The following is an 18,973-nucleotide window of genomic DNA, read 5'->3' as shown; positions in this document are numbered from 1 at the left end:
AAAGCTTACAATTGACAGCACATGTATAATTAGTCTCGGTAGTCCACACAAATTCTCAAGGAAGTTGTACTATTTATTACTCCTAAATAATAATATTATTTTTTTTATAATTTTTATATTATAGTATACAGAACTACAGATATATAGATTTTATATATGGAAAAAATATTAAGTTAATCCTCCAAAAGGTAAACTTAAATTTATAGACAGAAGAGAAATGGAATGATTTAAATGGAGTGTTAGATTATAATTTTTTTAATAACATAAAAATACAAAAAGATAGTAAGCAATTAATAGTAGAAGCAAATTTAGTATGCCTTTTCCCCCTGGAGTGTATCAACACTTTTTCACTTTGGGAAAAAAGTTCAAAAAAAAAAAATTTAAGCATCCTATCACATTTTGGAAATACTTCAGAAAAATAGCTAAAAGAGTTTATCTGCCCAATTTACAAGTGATTGTTTTAAACTCCTAACTACTGAGTGTAAAATAAAATTATTAAGTTAAAATAAAATATAATAAACTAATAGTACTTCCAACTTTTCTTTTTTTTTTTATTCTATCACCAACGATTTTAGAAAACATGAGATATTATTTGAATAAATATACATTTTAATCTCTAAAGTATTTTGTGAGGAGTACTTAACATTTTAATATTTTTGTTGTAATAATTTTTTTTAAATTGTTGAAATAAAGTATTTTTATTCTTTCTGTTAACTTTTTTAATAGTCAACATTTGAGGTTAATGTTAAATTTTTGATAAAAAGAGTAAAAATATTTCATTTCAATAACTTTAAGAGGCAAAATTATTCAACAAAAATATTAAGGTGTTGTATACTCTTTAAAAAATATTTTAAAAATAAAAATACATCCTAACCCTTATTATTTTCTGTTTAATCTCCTCTGAATTCTCACTATAACAATGATTTCATAAGTATCCTGCAACTAACTTTAATACATTTATTTAACATTACTTGCATATTCTAAAATACAATTTCAGATGTTAGAAGACTGATTCAGATCAAAGTGCGGTTTCCAACAACTTTCTTTTTCTTTTTGACTAAAGTAAGAATTTTTTTAGTACCTCACCAGTCACCACTCCCCCAAGTGCATCTGTCTGCAAAATTTCAGTGGTCAGCCTTGGGTGTATGTGCATGTGTGTATATATAATCCCTTCTCCAGAATTCTCAAACGCTATCAAAACCCAATCAGCAGTACCTTTCCCAATCTCCTTCTATCATCCATGGCGTCTTCGTCTTCTTCTTCTTCTTCTCTGATGATTTCCCCAAGAAAGCTCCGCTCTGATTTGTATTCCTACACATACCAGCAAGATTCAAGCACCCCGTTAGTCATAAACGTGCTGGCTTCCCTGATCGAAAGGAGCATGGCCAGAACGCAGAGAATTATAAAGAACTGTTCTTGGGCTTTGTCCAGAGCCTCCTCCTGCACCACCGACATCTTCGATTGCAGAGAGATTCCTGACATGACCATTCAATCCTACCTGGAGAGAATCTTTCGCTACACTCGCGCTGGCCCCTCTGTGTATGTCGTCGCCTATGTCTATATCGATCGCTTTTGCCACAACAATCCTGGGTTTCGAATCAATGCCAGAAATGTACACAGGCTTCTCATCACTACCATCATGGTCGCTTCTAAGTATGTCGAAGACATGTGAGTTTTCTCCTCTTTCCTTCTTCCTTGCAACTTTTTTTCTCTTCGGACTTTTCACATACGCCTTAGATGCATTAACTTTCTGGGGTCTTTGTTCGCTTAAACGTAGTTTTCTGAGTAATCAGAAACCTGTGTCTGATCAACCATACAGTTTTCTTCATAAAAATTGAGTTTGGGTGAGAATTAGCTATCTGTATCTGACATCTGGCCAAAATTGTATTCAGAACAACATTATGTGTAATTTCAATTTTGGGGACTGGTTTGAAAGATATCTAAGAAATAGAGCAACCTAACCTTCACTGAATTTTCATCTATTTGGTAAGGGGTTTCTTAAAATGAGACAATGTCTATATACCTTTCAGTCTTAATCAGTGCTTTGTATATATGTTTGGTCACCAAAATTTTGGTGGATGATGTTTATGTGACTTATGAGTTGAAACAGGGAAAAATAGACTAAAGAGGGAAAATTCATTCTTTGATATGACAGGAATTACAGAAATTCTTACTTTGCAAGGGTTGGTGGGTTGACAACGATTGAATTGAATAACTTGGAGCTTGAATTTCTATTCTTGATGGGTTTCAAGTTGCATGTAAATGTGAGTGTGTTTGAGAGTTATTGCTGTCATTTAGAGAGAGAGGTAAGCATTGGAGGAGGCTACCACATTGAAAGAACTCTAAGATGTGCAGAAGAGATCAAAGCAAAGCATGTCAGAGAAGAAAGAACATACACTCAGATTCCCCGTGTGACTCTGTAGAAGATTATGGGAATATATTTTGCAGTGTTTGAGGTTAATAGGGGTTACCTGATAAATCCATGACAAGTGAAATTAAAAAAGATTTTTGAAGGCTTTAAACTTTACCTACTAGCTGCATGGGACCCACATGTCACAATGGTCTCTCACTGTTATTTCTGTGGCCATATTGTAGAGAGGATCTAGGTTGGAATTTTGAAACATTGAGTCAAGGAATTCAATACTACTCCCTCCGATCACATTTATAAATCTCATTTTAAAAGATATATTTGATTTCATTTATAAGTCATGGTGCGCCTTTTTAAATAATATTTGAGAGGTATTTTTAAAATTACCCTTCATGAGAGAGAAAAAGTAACAGGACATTACTTTTTAGATTTGTTATATAGGGGTATGTTTAGAATTTTACTTACTTTTATTCCTTGTACTTTTATTGTATTGGTATTGATGAGGTTGGTAGAAATGACTTATAAATAGGACCGGAGGGAGTATGTTGTAAAAAATTTTCACTTGTCACCGGATGTTAAGTTGATTTTTTCAGCTTTTTTGCTTGTAAGAGAAGGCTGCCTGTGTGAGTACAGATCGGTTTACTTGTATATCTAAGTTTGCTGGAAGATTGGGACATAGTGCTAAGAAGTGGTGTTGCACAATTATGAGAGTCATCTTTGTACAAATCTGTTTTGTTTCTACACAAGGGAAGTGAAAGTACAAGGATTTTCAGTGCAAAGAATTTAATGTCTAAATACCCCCTTATAATTTTTATAGTTATATTTCTCTCTCTCTCTCTCTCCCCCCCTTCCCTTTTTTTTTTTTCCTTTTGCTCTATGACTATTAACTGTGCATGTTTCTAGGATTGGGATATGTTGCAAGTTTCCCCTTTTTAGAGTAACAAGTAAATTAACAAGCAATTATTGAATTGCCGGCTTCCCTGTCCTGAGGTCCCAACTTTAATTTTTCATGACCTTATTAACTATGATGGCATAAGTAGGTGGAAATCTTTGCTTTTAATAAAATATTATAAACCGAGTTTTAGAATTTTTATGTAAGTGAAATGGGTAGGATATTTTTAGATGCACACGCATTCTCATGTATGCTTGAAGATATCAGCACTAAATTTTATCTATATTTAAGTGAATTTTTTTAAACTTTATATTACATTCTCTTTTATAGTTAATAAATTTAAATAAAAGTAGCATTGAAAAAAATAAAATTAATATTTTATCAAGTGTCTTGTATTTAGGATTAAATAATTCTTTTAAAATGTGCCCTTCTATAACAAGGATTGGAATACATCACGGGCTAATTAGATGAATTGTTGGATTAACTTTAAGTTTGCCTTACGATATCAAAATTACACTACATCAAAGACTATAATAATTGTAATTTTTAGTTTACCAGTATTTGGATAATTGGCCCATTGGCCAAAAAAATATTGTGTTCAAAAAATATGAATCAAATTTTTAAAAATTTAAAAATATGGTTGGTTCACATTGATATATAAAGAGTTTATTATTGATATACAATGATACATTATTGACAAATATAATAAGTCAGTTATAATGCAAAACATAATAAATATTAGGCTATTTTTTTAGTTTGATCTTATAACATGAGCTATATTTGTAAAAGTTTCTTGATATTTGTTTTACTAAAAAAAAAGCTCTTTGTTCAAACAAAATAAACCAATAATTACAAGAAAAAATGGAATGAGAATTGGCGTTTTCTCAAAAGACATTCAATTTATTACTGTTGACATTAATTTAAATCATGACCCAAAAATGTGTGTGTGTGTGTGTGTGTACAACGAGGAAGATTTCACGAGATTGAAACGGCAATCAATCATAATTTTGTTATAACAAACTTGCTTATTCCATACGCAAATATAATAGTGGGATTAATGCCACTTGTGCGAGCTGTGAAGCATTACAGTAACTAACTAGGTCATTATTCAAATGTAGCTGTAAAAGTATGCGTGTTGCCTTTAATTATTGCGATAGTACGCTCACATGAACCTAAATGAACGGGAAAAGCGATTTTATTTGATTTTGACAAGTTGAATGAATAGACCAATAAAAAAGGGAGCAAATTCCCGTAGCTTTGATTTCATTTCATCATTTATTGATTTTTTTTAAAAAAACTTGATCATGAATCCTCTTGAGTTATGATTAGATGGGTGGATTTAGATTGTGAATTTAGTTTAAAATATTATATTTAAAATCTCACATTTAAAATTCATAAATTACAATTAAATGTATCAGTGAACTAGCCACAATTAGCAGTGGCAGTCTTGCTTGGTTAATGTTAGTGGTCTAGTCCAGGTCGAAGTCAGAAGTCTAGTGTTGGTTGGCCTTGGTAGTCAAGTCCTGGTTGAAGTTGATACTATCTTGACATTAATAAAACACACCATACAATACTCCATTATGGTAATTAGGATTAGAGAAATTCTTATATTAAACTATTATAATATAAAAGAGTTAGAACTTTGGAAAGGAAAAAAGTTAAAGATTGGGATCCCAAGATAAATCCTTTTTAAAAATATTTGAGCTCAAACTTAAGATATATAAGTCAAACAAGAAGTCATGAACCATGGCAATTGAGAAAGCAATCAACAAATGACACAACATGAGCAAAAAGGGCATTCTACCCAAACTGCTATCTAGTCATTTGCCATGGCAAATGACACAGTTGGTGTTTGTCGTAGCTAATGCACAAGTTGGTTGTAACATCATGAATTTCTTAATCCTGTGATTACTTATTAATCGAGGGTAAAGTAGTAATTAGTGTGAGATTAGAGATTTGAATGATTAGTTGATGATTTGTGTCTTTAGGATGTTAAATGAGTAGATATGGGTGAAAGTATTGTGTTTTGTGTTGAAGTAAGTGCACATGGTGAGAATTCTCACTGTGCCATGCGTTGTGGTGTGTGCTGCATGCGCCACAGTGTATGGACCAAAAAATGACCCCTTAAGTAGTGAATTTTAAGTGATTTTCAGAGAGGCAAATTTAAAAATACACGAAAGGAGAAGATAAGAAGGGTAGGTCTGCTAAGGAAAGCTATTTTAGAGCAGTGAAAGGTGCTTTTGATCAGTTACTTAGCGTGTAAGTTATGTATAACCCTTGCCTTCCATTCTACACAAATTTCTCTAAATATGAGTTATAGAAAAATTGAATCGGTGAAATTTTAAGGGTTTGATCCTTGGTTGATAGTAATAAAAAGGTTCTCGAAAGTTAAATTAGAGCTTTCCGACTGATTAGAGCTGAATGATAAAGCTTTGAACATATAGGTTCAATTTAGTCCTAAAAGAGAGATATTTTAGAGTGAAAATGTGTTTGGGTAAAATGAGACTAGTTGAATTGATGTAGAGTAGTAATTGAGTAGTAATAGACCTATAATGGATAAATGGAAAAGAATATATGGTTGAATGTAGCCATAAGTAGTAAAAATGTATTTTTGGTCAAATTGGACCAAATGACTAAATTGTGCCAAATGTGTTTAGATTGGCATATTGAGCGTGTGAGTTAAGAAAGGAAGCTTGTGATAAGCTATAGTGGTGGTTGAGATCTATGGGTAACCTTTCTAGTGATAAAAGGGTTGAGGTAACTGAATAACTTCCTTTCTTTGACTATTTGTTGTAATTGTGTGTGAGTATGCTATGTAATGCATGAAATGGTTTTCAATCAAGCATGATTTATGGCATTTTGTGAATGTTGCATGAAATAGCTTTTGATTGAATAAAAGTATTGAAAATGTGATTTCATATGGTGTGTAAGTATATATATGTTATGTGTGAGAAAATACATAAAGTGGTGATTGGGAACCTATGATTGGTTCAGAAAGCATAATCATAAGGGTGGGAGTTCACCTAAGTGGAGAGGTGGTGATAAAATCATATGGCATATTCTCCTTAGTTCCTGACAGGGGTGCGGTATTAGAGAATTATACCTCTTTAGTGCTTTTTAAGGTGTAGTGTTAGAGAAGATCTCCTTAGTGCCTATTGAGGTGTGGTGTTGGAGATTTGAGACTCCTTAGTGTTTGTGTGATATGGTGTTAGAGTCAATGAAACCCCATTGTGTGTATTAGGGGAAACCATAGTTCGAAAGTGGGATAGAACACCTTTGGCTGGATAATTCTACCATTAAAGATGAGCTCAGGGTCAATAAGTGTGTACATCGGTCTAAGGTGAACCTATAGTTTTGTGTTAGAGTGATTTGGAGGTTCGGTTGGTATTGATCATGCTATGTGATGTTATATGCTATAAAAGTGTTAGAAAAGTGGTGAAACAAGTATAAAAGTGATGAAATGTTTGATATGAGTGATATCTAAAGTGAAATATATGATATGTTATATGAAATGGTATATTATGTCTTACTTTCATAGAGTTGCATGTGATAGTTAATAGGAGTGAGTTATTTTGTTACAAAGATTTTTATCACCCCGTGGTTACATTTTTTACAGGGCAGAACAGTGATCAAGGCAAGGGAAGAGAGTTTAGATCGGCATAGTGGTGCCGTGGTTGTGAGATCCTTATGAGTTTGTGTAATGAACTGAGAACTTGTGTATATATGTGTATTTAAGTTGCCTTAGGGTTGAATGCATGCTTTTAGTAGTGATTTTGTAAAATTCTAGCCCAATTGTGTATATTGTTGGACATAATGGTTTGTGACATTATGTGTTAGCTTAAGTTTTAATGATGACAAATATAGAAGAGTTAACTATACTTATGCTTAATTGCTTTCATATATATCGTAGTTAACTATGTCTATGGAATAAGTTTTTTAACGTGTTTTTACCTATGTTGTTCTATATTACGTGAGATTTGGAAAAATGATTTGTGTGCATCAAATTTATTTTATACTATTCATATTTTTCCTTATCTTGAATTGATTCTATATCCAAGATGATTCAAATTATCATCTTTCATAACTTGGATATATGCATATTGACACTTGGACTAACCATTTTATTCATGATATATCATTTAAGGTTATCTAAAGTGAAGATGAGAGTAAGCATGAAGAGGAACAAAGTTTAAGTCATCATTTACGTGTTACACTCATGATTGAAGAATATAAAGATAAAGAGAAGGATGGCCCAAGAAGAGCTTAAGAATAATGAAGACATTTATACAAACTTAGATGCACCTTGAAAGCCTTGGACTTAGGAGGTATAATATCATTAGGCTAGAAATATTTATGTTAAACTCATTGATTTAGATATGAAGTATTGGCTCAAGAAATCTTAGATCAAAACATGCATCTTAGTTCTAAAGAAAAAAAAGTGAGATATAGTTTTCTAGAGTCATAGTTTTCATCTTCGGTCACATAAGTCTCACAAAGGTTGAAATGTTTTGATTACTAACTTCATAAAGTTCTTAAAGTTGTTCAATTTACTCAAAATAGAGTTAAGTTGAAAAGGTCATAAAAACTTGAAGTCTAAGCTTTGAAATGTGAATTCTGCAGAAAATTAATTTTGACCTTTGGTCATGTTTTGTGTCATATCTTTCACTACAAAGATCATTTTAATGTGAAAAGTACCTCATTTGAAAATATACTCCAACATCTTTTCAATGATAGCTTATTTGTTCAAAGCGGAATTCTATTGAGAAAGATATGAACTTTAGAATTTAAGTGTTGAGATACTGATTCTACATAGCTTTGAGTCTTGAACTTCGTATACTCTTTTGATGACATCTCAAAATACAAGTTAAAATTGAAACTTATTTCATTGAAAACTAGACTTCAAGAGCTTTCCAAATATATATAATTTGTTAAATTTAGAGTTGTATTGGTGAGTTAGGACATTATGAAATTTTGCATAGTGATGCTATATATAATCACACGTGAGAGCAGTTGAGATGCATATGTGATTTAGCACCAGTGCAAAAACTCATGTGAGCGTACTTCTTGTTCATGCATGAAATGACCTCTAGAAGCCTATTTTCATTCTGAATAGCTTCTAAATGCTCAATCACGCATGATTCTACTTGTCACACACGAGATATGGCCTCTAGAAGCACTAAACAAGTTCTGTAAGCCAAATCAAGTGTGAGACATTTCCAAAACTCATCTGACATGTCATTTTTACTTGAGAAACCTCCAAAACATGTGTGATTAAGCACTTAACACTCCTAAGAAAATGCACCAACAGTTATGTTCACTATGTAACGTCTCTAAACGGTCATTTGATGTCTCTAACACTCATTTCACTCCATGAGCTATAAATTTAACACTCTAAACTGATCTGAACATGAGATTAACCTTATAAATCATTAAGTTATGAAATTCATGATCATATTACTATTTTTATATGAAATTCATTATTCTCGAGCCAAGATCATCTATATCTTCATCATTTGAGTATTAGAGCTTCATTGTACTCATCATTACTCTTAGAGAGAATTTCAAGCGAGTGATTCACATACACAAAACCTTTGTAAAGGTGAGGGAGCGATTTTCCTTGTAATCAAGAGAGGTTGTTCTCTTAGGAAAAGAAGCTCACTAGTAAAGTGAGTTGTTGTAAAGGCTCACACGTGCATAAACTAAACTTGTAGATGTATTGAGGTGGTAAGCACCCACTCAAGCTTGTGTTATAGTGAAAAAAAATCTCAAGTAGTAGCTTGGGGACTGGATGTAGGCTTAAGAGGAGGAGCTAAACTAGGATAAATCTTTGCTTGCAATCTCTCTTCCCTTAACTCTTTATATTTCTAGCAGCCTTAGTAAATGCTATATTTTAGTTTATGAAATTGAATTTGATATTTTTACTTGCCCTTACTCAAACTTGCACTTAGAAATTACTTCTAAACATTCATACATGTATTGAGATTGTGGAAACAACTTTGGCATTCTTATACACATAGTTTAGAACTCAATTTTGCTAAAATCTTCCTTTAAACACAGTTTTGTTGAAAAGGATTTAAAAGAATTGAAATTTTTTCAAACACCCAATTCACCCCCCTCTTGATTATTTTTCCATATCTAACATATATATGTGGTTAAATGAATTAGAGGCAAAGATTTGGGTGAGTTTTTGTGGAAAATGTAGTGAAAATTATGAATCTTAAGCTTATGTGTGAAATTATGATGAAATGAATAATTTAGGAATAGGATTGAGTAGTAAATATGTTATGGATGTGAATGTGTTGTTAAAAGGCCAGGTTGTGCCAATTTGAAACATATTGTGTAAAGTTGAGAAAATGCAAAAATTGGCCATTGAGGGGTCAAATTTTAGTATATGTGTATATATGTGTTACGTTATGGTCAATTAGGGGTATTAGGTCCTTTTGGACTTCAAGGCCTTGTGTGGTCTAATAAGAGAAAAGGATCAATTTGAATGCTTGAGCATACAAAATTTTCAAAAAAAGTAGCTTTTTACACTAGGGTGTCTAAATTTTAATCGGATTATTAGATCGTGTCCAAATCAATCTTATTAGCCAACTTAGATATGGAGGAGAGAGAGTGAAAGTGTAGAGAGAGAAGTGAGAGAATTTGGTGAACTTGAAGATGAAAATCTAAACAAAAATGAGTAAGTGATCTAAAAATTCATCCAAGACCACTTAACTAAGTGTTTTAGCCAAAATTCTTAAGGTGTGACTTGATTATCAAGTTGCCACAAAACTAAGCATAAGTAATTAGCCAAAGTGAGGTTAAGGGTAGTTTAGGTTGCAAGCCAATTTGGGTGATAATTCTAATGTTGCTCTTCCAATCTCATGTGTGCATGAACATGTTCAGCTCTTGCATTCCTCTTAGCTTAAAACCATATCTGAATTTTGTCTTCAAAGCCTTTTAACCACATTGCAACTATCTTAAGCTTTGACAAGTCAAGTTGATCCTTTGTGTGCAAGTGCATGGTAAATCTCATATGCTCCTCAATTGACCTTGAAAATCATGCCATTTAGGTCCAGATTCAAGTCTGATTCACCTATCACAATGCTTCCTCTTGTGCTAAGCCAAGTCTTAAACTAAAGTTTCTTCTATAAAAATTGTCACCGAAGACAACAACATGAAATTTAACTAATTTATTTGTACATGTGATAAAATATGAAAATATTCAAACTCTAATATCTTTTTGCATGTGTCTTCAAAATTCATTCAAAACTTTACATACACACATGAGAGATGTAAAGTCCCTACCTAATCTAGACTTTACTACTCTAAACATACAATCATCAATCAATAATCACATAACATCAGAGCAATAGCCCTCAATTTGTTTTCAAAATACAGGATCCTGACTTCATCAAAAGCGTATTCAAATAAGAGGGTTAATAGAAGTATAAACATAAATAATAACCTAATAAAGAATAAATATTTTTCTAAGAAACGTGCCATGCACCATGGCTTGCACCACCATGCACCATGACTTGCACCACCATACGCTATAGCATGTGGTACAGAGCCACAAGCTCTTTCTTCTCTATGCCATGCATTACAGTATGGCACAAAATGTGCCGCAACACTTATGATAGCATCTTTGTTGTCAAATGGTAGTTCACATGGCGAACTTCTGTAGCATGCCATTTTCACACCCACGTTCAATTAGAGTGATTTAAGTGCCTACATAAAGCTTATAACATATTCTATCTAATGAGATAAGTAAGAGCATATGTCGCTTACACCTTAAAATTGCTAAGTTAACACTAATAGAGTACTAGTGGCAATCTAGGTCATTTTTCACTAAGGAGGCTAACTAAGGTTAATTAAGGCTAAAATAGTGAGCTAAACCAACCAAGAGTTGATTAATTTTAGCTAATTAAACTAAGTGGATAGATTTAATTAAAAACCTAATTAACTAGTAAAACAGAAATGGGAGTATTTAAACTTTTCTAAAGTAAAGTCCTAAGAGTTATGGTGCAATGACCTTAAATTTTAAATTAGTTTTATAGCAAGTGGAGAATGGTAAATTATTGGAATTTCTTCAATAACTTTCTTGAAGGTCTAGAGTTGGAATTCTACCATGCAAAATTTTGGTTTTATTTCATTTTAAATTATAGGAAAATTTTTTGCCCTTTCTTGTAATTTTCCTTGTGTCCTTTCTTGTAATTTCTCTTTGTGCTCTTTCTTGTAATTTTTCCAAAGTTTCTTTGATCAGATTTTTATCTTCATCCATACAAAAAAGAGACAGCATTTGGCCTTTCTCTTTCTCCTTCATTGACAGTGGCTCTTATCTCTAATTTTCAAAAATTTTGGATCTAAGAAAGAGGGAGAGCATGTTGGAAATTGTGCTCTAGGGCCAATAATTGTACTATGAACATTATTATTTAATAAATTTTTCTTTTATTATCATATCAATTACATGTTTACTATGATAACTATATTCTTGGACAAACTATAATGATTATCCTAAATGTCCTTGGTTGATCATCTGTGAGGGATTATAGATGAAAAAAGACTAGTATGACTTTGATTAATTATAGATATATAAATCATAGGCATTTGAAAGAGTACAAGGTGCTGGATTGACTCGCTATAAGAAAGTTACATGGTACAAGTCATAAGCTTATCTCATATGTAACCACATCACTAAGCCCTTTGAGCTGAGATCATCATGGATTCCTCCATGATGATAACTAAACTTTGACCTAGTCAAAAGTCACCTTTGACCAGGTGATCATAAAGGTTAAGATTGAGTTTAGTGACATTCATGCAGAGGAATATGAGTAGTTAAGATGGAATTTGTCCCTCACATTAAGTGAGAAATACCATTGGGCCCCTCAATGAGTAAGACTAAGAAAATGTATGGTTGTACTATGATGGAAAGGATTTTTCCATTACTACAGTCAATCTACTTAAAGATTAAAAAAGTAATGGTCAGGTAAAAGAGAATGAGAATTCCATGTCTCTCACTTGATCGAAATATTGCGTGACAAAAGGAATGTGATATGGTTGCATGATAGGTTATATCAAATCATCGATCCTTATGTGAATTGGGTAGTTGCAATGTCTTACTAGAGGCCACTTGTGACTTGTAGGCTAATAGCATAATTAGTCTATTGCCAATTTCATATGTGCCTACAAGGTCACACACAAGAACAGCCCAACTTGAGCTATAATGTCCAAGTTCATTAAATTTAAAATATGTCTAGATTCAATAAATGTAATATTGGGTGAATGAAATTTTTATATATATATATATATATATTCAAAAAAATATATATATATATTCATATGTATATATATATTGATATATATGTGTGTGTGTGTGTGTGTCTGTATATGTATATGATATATAAAATTAAATATATATAATATAATATATATATTTTCAAAATTTATATATGTATATATATTTGTGTATATATATAATATAATATATATATGTGATAAATATTATATTATATTTTTATATTATATTATATTATATTGTGTTAGTTTTAAATTTAATTTTATATGATAGATTAAATTTAATAACTAACATGATATGAGAGAATATTATATTATATTGTCCTCTCTAGCCGCCTTCCATTACTTTTCAGATCGTTGAAAAAGCAAGTAGGTGCAGCGGTCTAGTCGCAATCGTGGGTCCTTATTTGATCGTTGATTTTGCATCCTCCTCATTGCCATCCATTTCTCCTTTGTTGTCCCCTATTTTGCACATCTCTAATCAACACTCATCATCTTCTTCTTCCTTTTTCAGCAGCAGCATTCTATTTCCCATCTCTCATTATTATTGATTAGAGGTAAGGATTTATAAATCTCTTCCTCCTTTCTCGGTCCTCTATGTGTGTGTTAAAGAGATTGTCACTGTAATGGGAAGGGGCTTCAAACTTTCTTCCTTGTAGAGCCTATATGAGTGGTGTATGACTAGATGATTGCAGTTGAAAAATTCTTTCCTCTTTTGCTGTTGTATGTGACCATATATATGAGTGTATAGGAAGGGGAAGTTTTATTTAAGTTAGAAATTGTGGCTATAAAAAGATGCTGATGATAATGATGTCGGCATGGGTTTAAGTTTTAATTGAATTTGATAGGATTATTGATTACAATGCTGAATTGTAAAATTTTAGAAAAGTAAAATTAAAGAAGAAGAGATTAATATTAGCTTAAGGATTAATGCCCATGAGGTATTTGGAAAAATGCTTGTTAGAAGAGTCTTGCTTGAGTTTGAAATTTTTGAAATTCTATTGATTGTGATGAGAGGCATGATTGATTCAAATTTTATTTATTTGAATTTTTGGAAGTTTTATATTACGTAATTTATAAATTTATAACTATGGTGCTATTTTATTATTTGCTCTTGAGAATGCATTTAATGTGTTTGAGAAAATGAGTAAAAGAAACATGATAAATTTAATTATGGGTGTTTGGAAATTTGTTGGGCAAGAAGCTATTGATTAAAAAGTTTTATTGAATAGTTTGGAAATTTTGCACACAAGGTGTGTGACATAAGGTATAAGAAAACCATACCTCATTTAAATAGTTGTCATGATTAACGTTTTATGAGATAAATTAGTGGTAAGTGATGATGATGGAGAAATCACTAAGATATGAATTTTGGTTTTTTAAAATTTTGAATACTTGCAATTAGTTGGAATTGTATTGGTAGTGAAATAAAGTTTATATAACTACAGGAGGTAAATTGAAGTATTGTTTACGCATATTCTTATAAGCTGTGTGGAAGATGAGTACTTTAATAAGAACTGAGGGAGAAAATAGATAATTGGATATTGGAATTTAGTAGGTAAGTGAATAGCACCCTAGTTTATTTATCAATAAAAGTCTTTCATTGAATTTATTACATTTTTTTATGTATCATTCTTATTAACAACTATGATATATGTTGGTTACCTTATTAATTAAATTATTTATTTATTTTTGAGATAGAATAATGTTAAGGGATAATTAAATTATGATTTTTGTTAGTAAATTTTCTAAAAAAGATATACTTTTAAGGATGATGAACGCAATTTTTTTTATTATCAAATTTTTGAAATTTTTGGCCATTCATAAATGCAAGAATGAACATTATTTATGAAATTTTATTATGACAAGTATTGAATTGAAGCTTAAGATAATTCATGCGAGTTTGGTATTGAGAAAGAAAATTGTATTTCAAAAATGATTATGTTCTCACATGTTTGAAAAGTAATTTTTAAGGGGACTTTAAGCAGAACACTGTCACTAATGGCAGTTTTGTTAGCCCTTAATGCCTTGGATAATGACTAGCTAGTTTGAATTTTGAGAGCATTGTACTCACATTTGTTATTCGTGGGTCTCGTACCTGCGTTTTATTTTGTGGCTTCAGTCGCATTTGGTTAGTATTACCCTCGTGGATTATGTGTCCATATTTGTTTCGTAGCTCAAGTTGCATTTGGTTATTTACCCTCGTGGACTATGTGCCTATGTTTGTTTTTATGGCATGAGCCGTGTTTGGATATTTTACCCTCGTGGACTATGTATTCGCATTTGTTACTTGTTATGCAAAGTCCTTAAATCATTAGCTTTTGATTGATTTGTGAATGCACACTTCGTTGATTTTATTTAATAATGGATATTATTTTTATTTATTTACTAAATCCATTGTATTTTATAAGAGCAAAGCGTTAAGATTTTTTTGTCATTGTAAATTTAGTGGTTTAGTATTTTTAAAGCTTATGGAATTTCTTAATTTTTAAATTGATGATTATATTATATTGATTGTTTTCAGCTAGTGCCTTTGAATTTTGAATGATTGCAGTTAGTAAGTTTGTTACCTTTATTTAAATATGAATAAATTGTTCTCTTTTAACATATCAAAATCAAGTAATTTTAATTCATTCACGTTTTATTATGATAATTGATATCTCTAGATTTTGTGAGCTATTATACTGAATTATTTTCCTTGTAATTATTTTATATAATGGTAAGTTTATTATTTTGCTCTTTTAAATTTTATTTTTGGGGGATGCTATTCACTAGAAAATATTTTGGTTTCAAATTCATTTGCTGACACTGAACTTCCTGTCGATCATTAAGGGCTTGCAACTGTGTTGGATGAATAATTATCTTTGTAAACCCCTTCTCTTTTGATGTAAATATTCAATTATATATTTTATTTTGAGATTTACATTTATGTGCTCCACATGAACTGTAGCTAGAATCCTGATTTTTGTTTTATTATGTTAACTATTTATGGTTAGGGAACATAGTTCCAATCTATTGAATGCATATTATAATATTTTCTATTAGAGAGATTTCAGGAGATCCTATTTATAAAGGAGGTTTTGCCAAAATTTATACAAAAATATTAGAACTTTCATTGAAACAAATATTATTAAAGATGTCATAATTTCAATATAAATCTAATTATGTTTTTTGAAAATGGAAAATTTTCTTGATTTGAGGCTTAAGGGATGTGTGATACAATTAACATCCTATGCTAGTCACCCTCTATTTTTAAGGCGTGACATATAGGATGCTAGATTTCTTATCTATTCTTTTTAATTAGGCTTAGGTTAACTTCCACTTTCTTGCTCAAATTAAACCCCTTACACAATTTTGTATAAGTATGCCTTCCTAACCAATTCAGTTAACAAAATCCTTGCACAATTTTGTACAAGTCCCTAGTGATCAAAATTCTCCTTAGGTTCCCCTTATGTGTAGCTCGGCCTACGGTAAGTCTAATGCATAATTTTACACAAAGACATTTTATCAAACACCAACCAAACATATTTATGTATACCCAATGTAAAACACATTTAACACACATAAAATATATATTTATATGAATTATAATGTATTGGAGAAAATTTCCAACAACTACACAAAAGGGAATCAAGTGGAAAAACACTAAACCAACAAATTAAATACAAATTTTGGTCAATAAAAACAAGATATAACAATGCTCTTAATTTTAAAAATAAGATTACATCAACTTAGGTTTAATGGAGAGTGAAAATAACCCTTAATCTAGTCATCTTGGAACCCATTTAAATACATTCCTTCCAGCGCGGCTAAACCACACTTATGAGAACCTTGAGGATTTTGAAGCCAAACTAAGAAAATGAAGCTTAGGGTTTGAATTGTGAGGTGGAAGAAGAAGAATGGTAGAGTCAGATCAAGATTTTGATGGTTGGATCATGAGATATGGAGAAGAGAACGTGAGATAGAGATGAAGAACATGAAGAACAATGGAGAGGGAATAGAGAAGGGTAGAGGCTGAACAATGAGAGTGAATAAAAGAATGAATACTAAAAATGAAATTAGGGTAGTTTGATTTAAGTCTAAGGTGAATGGGCCCAACTCTACTGTTAAAAAAATGGGTGAAAATTGAGTTAGGGTAACTTTATTATTTACTATTGTAAAATGCATGAAAATTCAGAGTAAAATGGTCAGAAAATTGGATTATATAAAGCTAAAGATGATAGGCGATTAAGAGAGAGAGAGTGTGTGTGACTGGAATCAAAGTGTGGTACAATGTGTGCAAGATCATATAAAGCTTGTACTTTCGCCTCAAAACTCAAGTGTTTTACCTCTTGACTCATTTAGTATTCCAATCCAATGGTCCTCATGTGCCAAATCTAAGGTGTGTAACCTTGCATAAATAAATGTAATACACAAGATCAAAGCTCAAAGTATATAGATAATATTTGCATTTTTCAATTAAAATTAATTTCCAAATATGTGGTACAAAGTAAATTAAATAATAAAAACCAATTATGACATAAAAAGGGGAAACGGGGTGTGCCAAATAGCCTAAAAATTGAAAGGCACACATGCACAACAATGGCCTAACCTAAGTGCAAGAAAACAAGTCAATCTGAAACTTTGACTTTCTAAAATATCTAACTTGTGAAATTAATTATTCTCAACTTAAGATGAATTTGAGAAATCTAATTAGACCATTATTTTTCTAGAATAAAAATACATCTTGAAAAATTTTCTCAAACATTTTCTCAAAATTCTAATTTTATCATCAAAATACCCCTAATACATAGAATCTTACACTTAGGTGATTTTTCACAATTAATGTAATAAGTATGCAATTTGGGTAAATATAACATAATTTTTGGTTAATAATAAAAAGAAAAAGTGTGTAATAAATGTGACTTATCAACAAGTTTGGACATGATTAATGATCCAATCCAAAATTGAACACTTAGGTACAAAAAGCTACTTTTTCTTTCAAAATTTACACCCCCTTTACATTTTTCAATTAAAATTAATTCCCAAATATGTGACACAAAGTAAACTAAATAATAAAAACAAATTATGACATCCAAAAGGGGCTACGGGCATGCCAATTAGCCTAAAAATTGTAAGGCACACATGCACAATAATGACCTAACTTAAGTGCAAGAAAACAAGTCAACGTTAAACTTTGACTTTGTAAAATAGCTAAATTGTGAAATTAATTATTCTCAATCTAAGATGAATTTGAGAAATCTAATTAGACCATTATTCTTCTAGACTAAAAATACATCTTGAAAAACTTTCTCAAACATTTTCTCAAAAGTCCAATTTTATGACCAAAATGCCTATTAGCACATAATCCTACACTTATGCGATTTTTTACAATTAATGCAATAAGTGTGCAATTTAGGTAAATATAACATGATTTTTGGTCAATAATAACAGGGAAAAGTGTGTAATAAATTTTATTTATTAATAAGTTTGGACATGATCTAACAGTCCGATCTAAAATTAGACACTTAGGTGCAAAAAGCTACTTTTTCTTTCAAAATTTGCACCCTAAGTGTTCAATTAACATTTCCTATCGCATTAGACTACTTTGGGCTTTGAACCAAGTCCAAAAGGACAATGTAAACCTGATTGACACTTCAAAGCACACATATCATATCATATACTCATTTTGACCTCTTAATGCCACATTACACACTTGTGGGTTTATGAGAGGCATAATACAGATAACTATATATACATATATACTTGTTCCAGTTCAATTATCTAACTTCCTCATATGGGGCTAAGCTTCACTATACAGTCAGGAATCACAATATACTTGACTCTTGTAAATAGGGCCAAGCCTTACTATTTGGGTCAAGTTCTTATATATACACACACACATAATTTCACATATAAACTCACGTTAATAAAAGTGGAGCAAGTTATACAATAACATACATTTGCTTGCTTGGCATTTAGGCCTACCCACGTACCTACCATTGTGGTACCCTTAGTGAGATACAAAATTATATACACAAGTAAGTTTCCAACCAAAATCATATATATACATTCAGATATACATATACACATATACTTATGTATCCTAGTTGGCAACTCAAATCTCTAACTATAACTTTATACATTCAATAGATATGAGCAGTCATACCACTATCAATTGAAGCTATTCTTTCCTCACTTCCTTTCCCAGCCTTCTCATGCTCTCTTTACCTATGTACAAAGGTAATAGAGTGAGACACATGTCCTAGTAACTTGGATATAACCCAATTACTAGTTAGTAGGTAAAATCATAAACAAAGGATAAAGTGTTAGTATAGGCTAGCACCCAAGAAGGGGGTGAATTGGATGACACTTTAAAACTTTTAAAAACTTTAAAGAGTAAAGAACTTTTATATGAAGGAAGAAGATGAGACACACAAGATTTATACTAGTTT

At 31.3% G+C, this 18,973-nt stretch overlaps 1 protein-coding gene across 1 annotated transcript; it reads left to right on the top strand.

Moving 5' to 3' along the window:
• The first annotated feature begins 1,081 nt into the window (after nt 1-1,081).
• Nucleotides 1,082-3,198, top strand: LOC129288618 (cyclin-U2-1). Its single transcript, XM_054925287.1, has 2 exons — nt 1,082-1,668; nt 2,156-3,198. The coding sequence occupies exons 1-2, from the start codon at nt 1,241-1,243 to the stop codon at nt 2,421-2,423; spliced, it is 696 nt and encodes a 231-aa protein (XP_054781262.1). The 5' UTR covers nt 1,082-1,240; the 3' UTR covers nt 2,424-3,198.
• Nucleotides 3,199-18,973: the final 15,775 nt, after the last annotated feature.

Source organism: Prosopis cineraria, unplaced genomic scaffold, assembly GCF_029017545.1.
Source record: "Prosopis cineraria cultivar Desert tree isolate PC_DT_omini unplaced genomic scaffold, ASM2901754v1 PC12, whole genome shotgun sequence".
Taxonomy (NCBI): Eukaryota; Viridiplantae; Streptophyta; class Magnoliopsida; order Fabales; family Fabaceae; genus Prosopis; species Prosopis cineraria.
This window is presented reverse-complemented; position numbering and strand designations above follow the sequence as displayed.

Coding starts and splice junctions, on each gene's coding strand:
- LOC129288618 (XM_054925287.1), top strand. CDS start 1,241: ATGGCGTCTTCGTCTTCTTCTTCTTCTTCTCTGATGATTTCCCCAAGA. Junction 1,669..2,155: donor TCTAAGTATGTCGAAGACAT/GTGAGTTTTCTC, acceptor TTGATATGACAG/GAATTACAGAAATTCTTACT.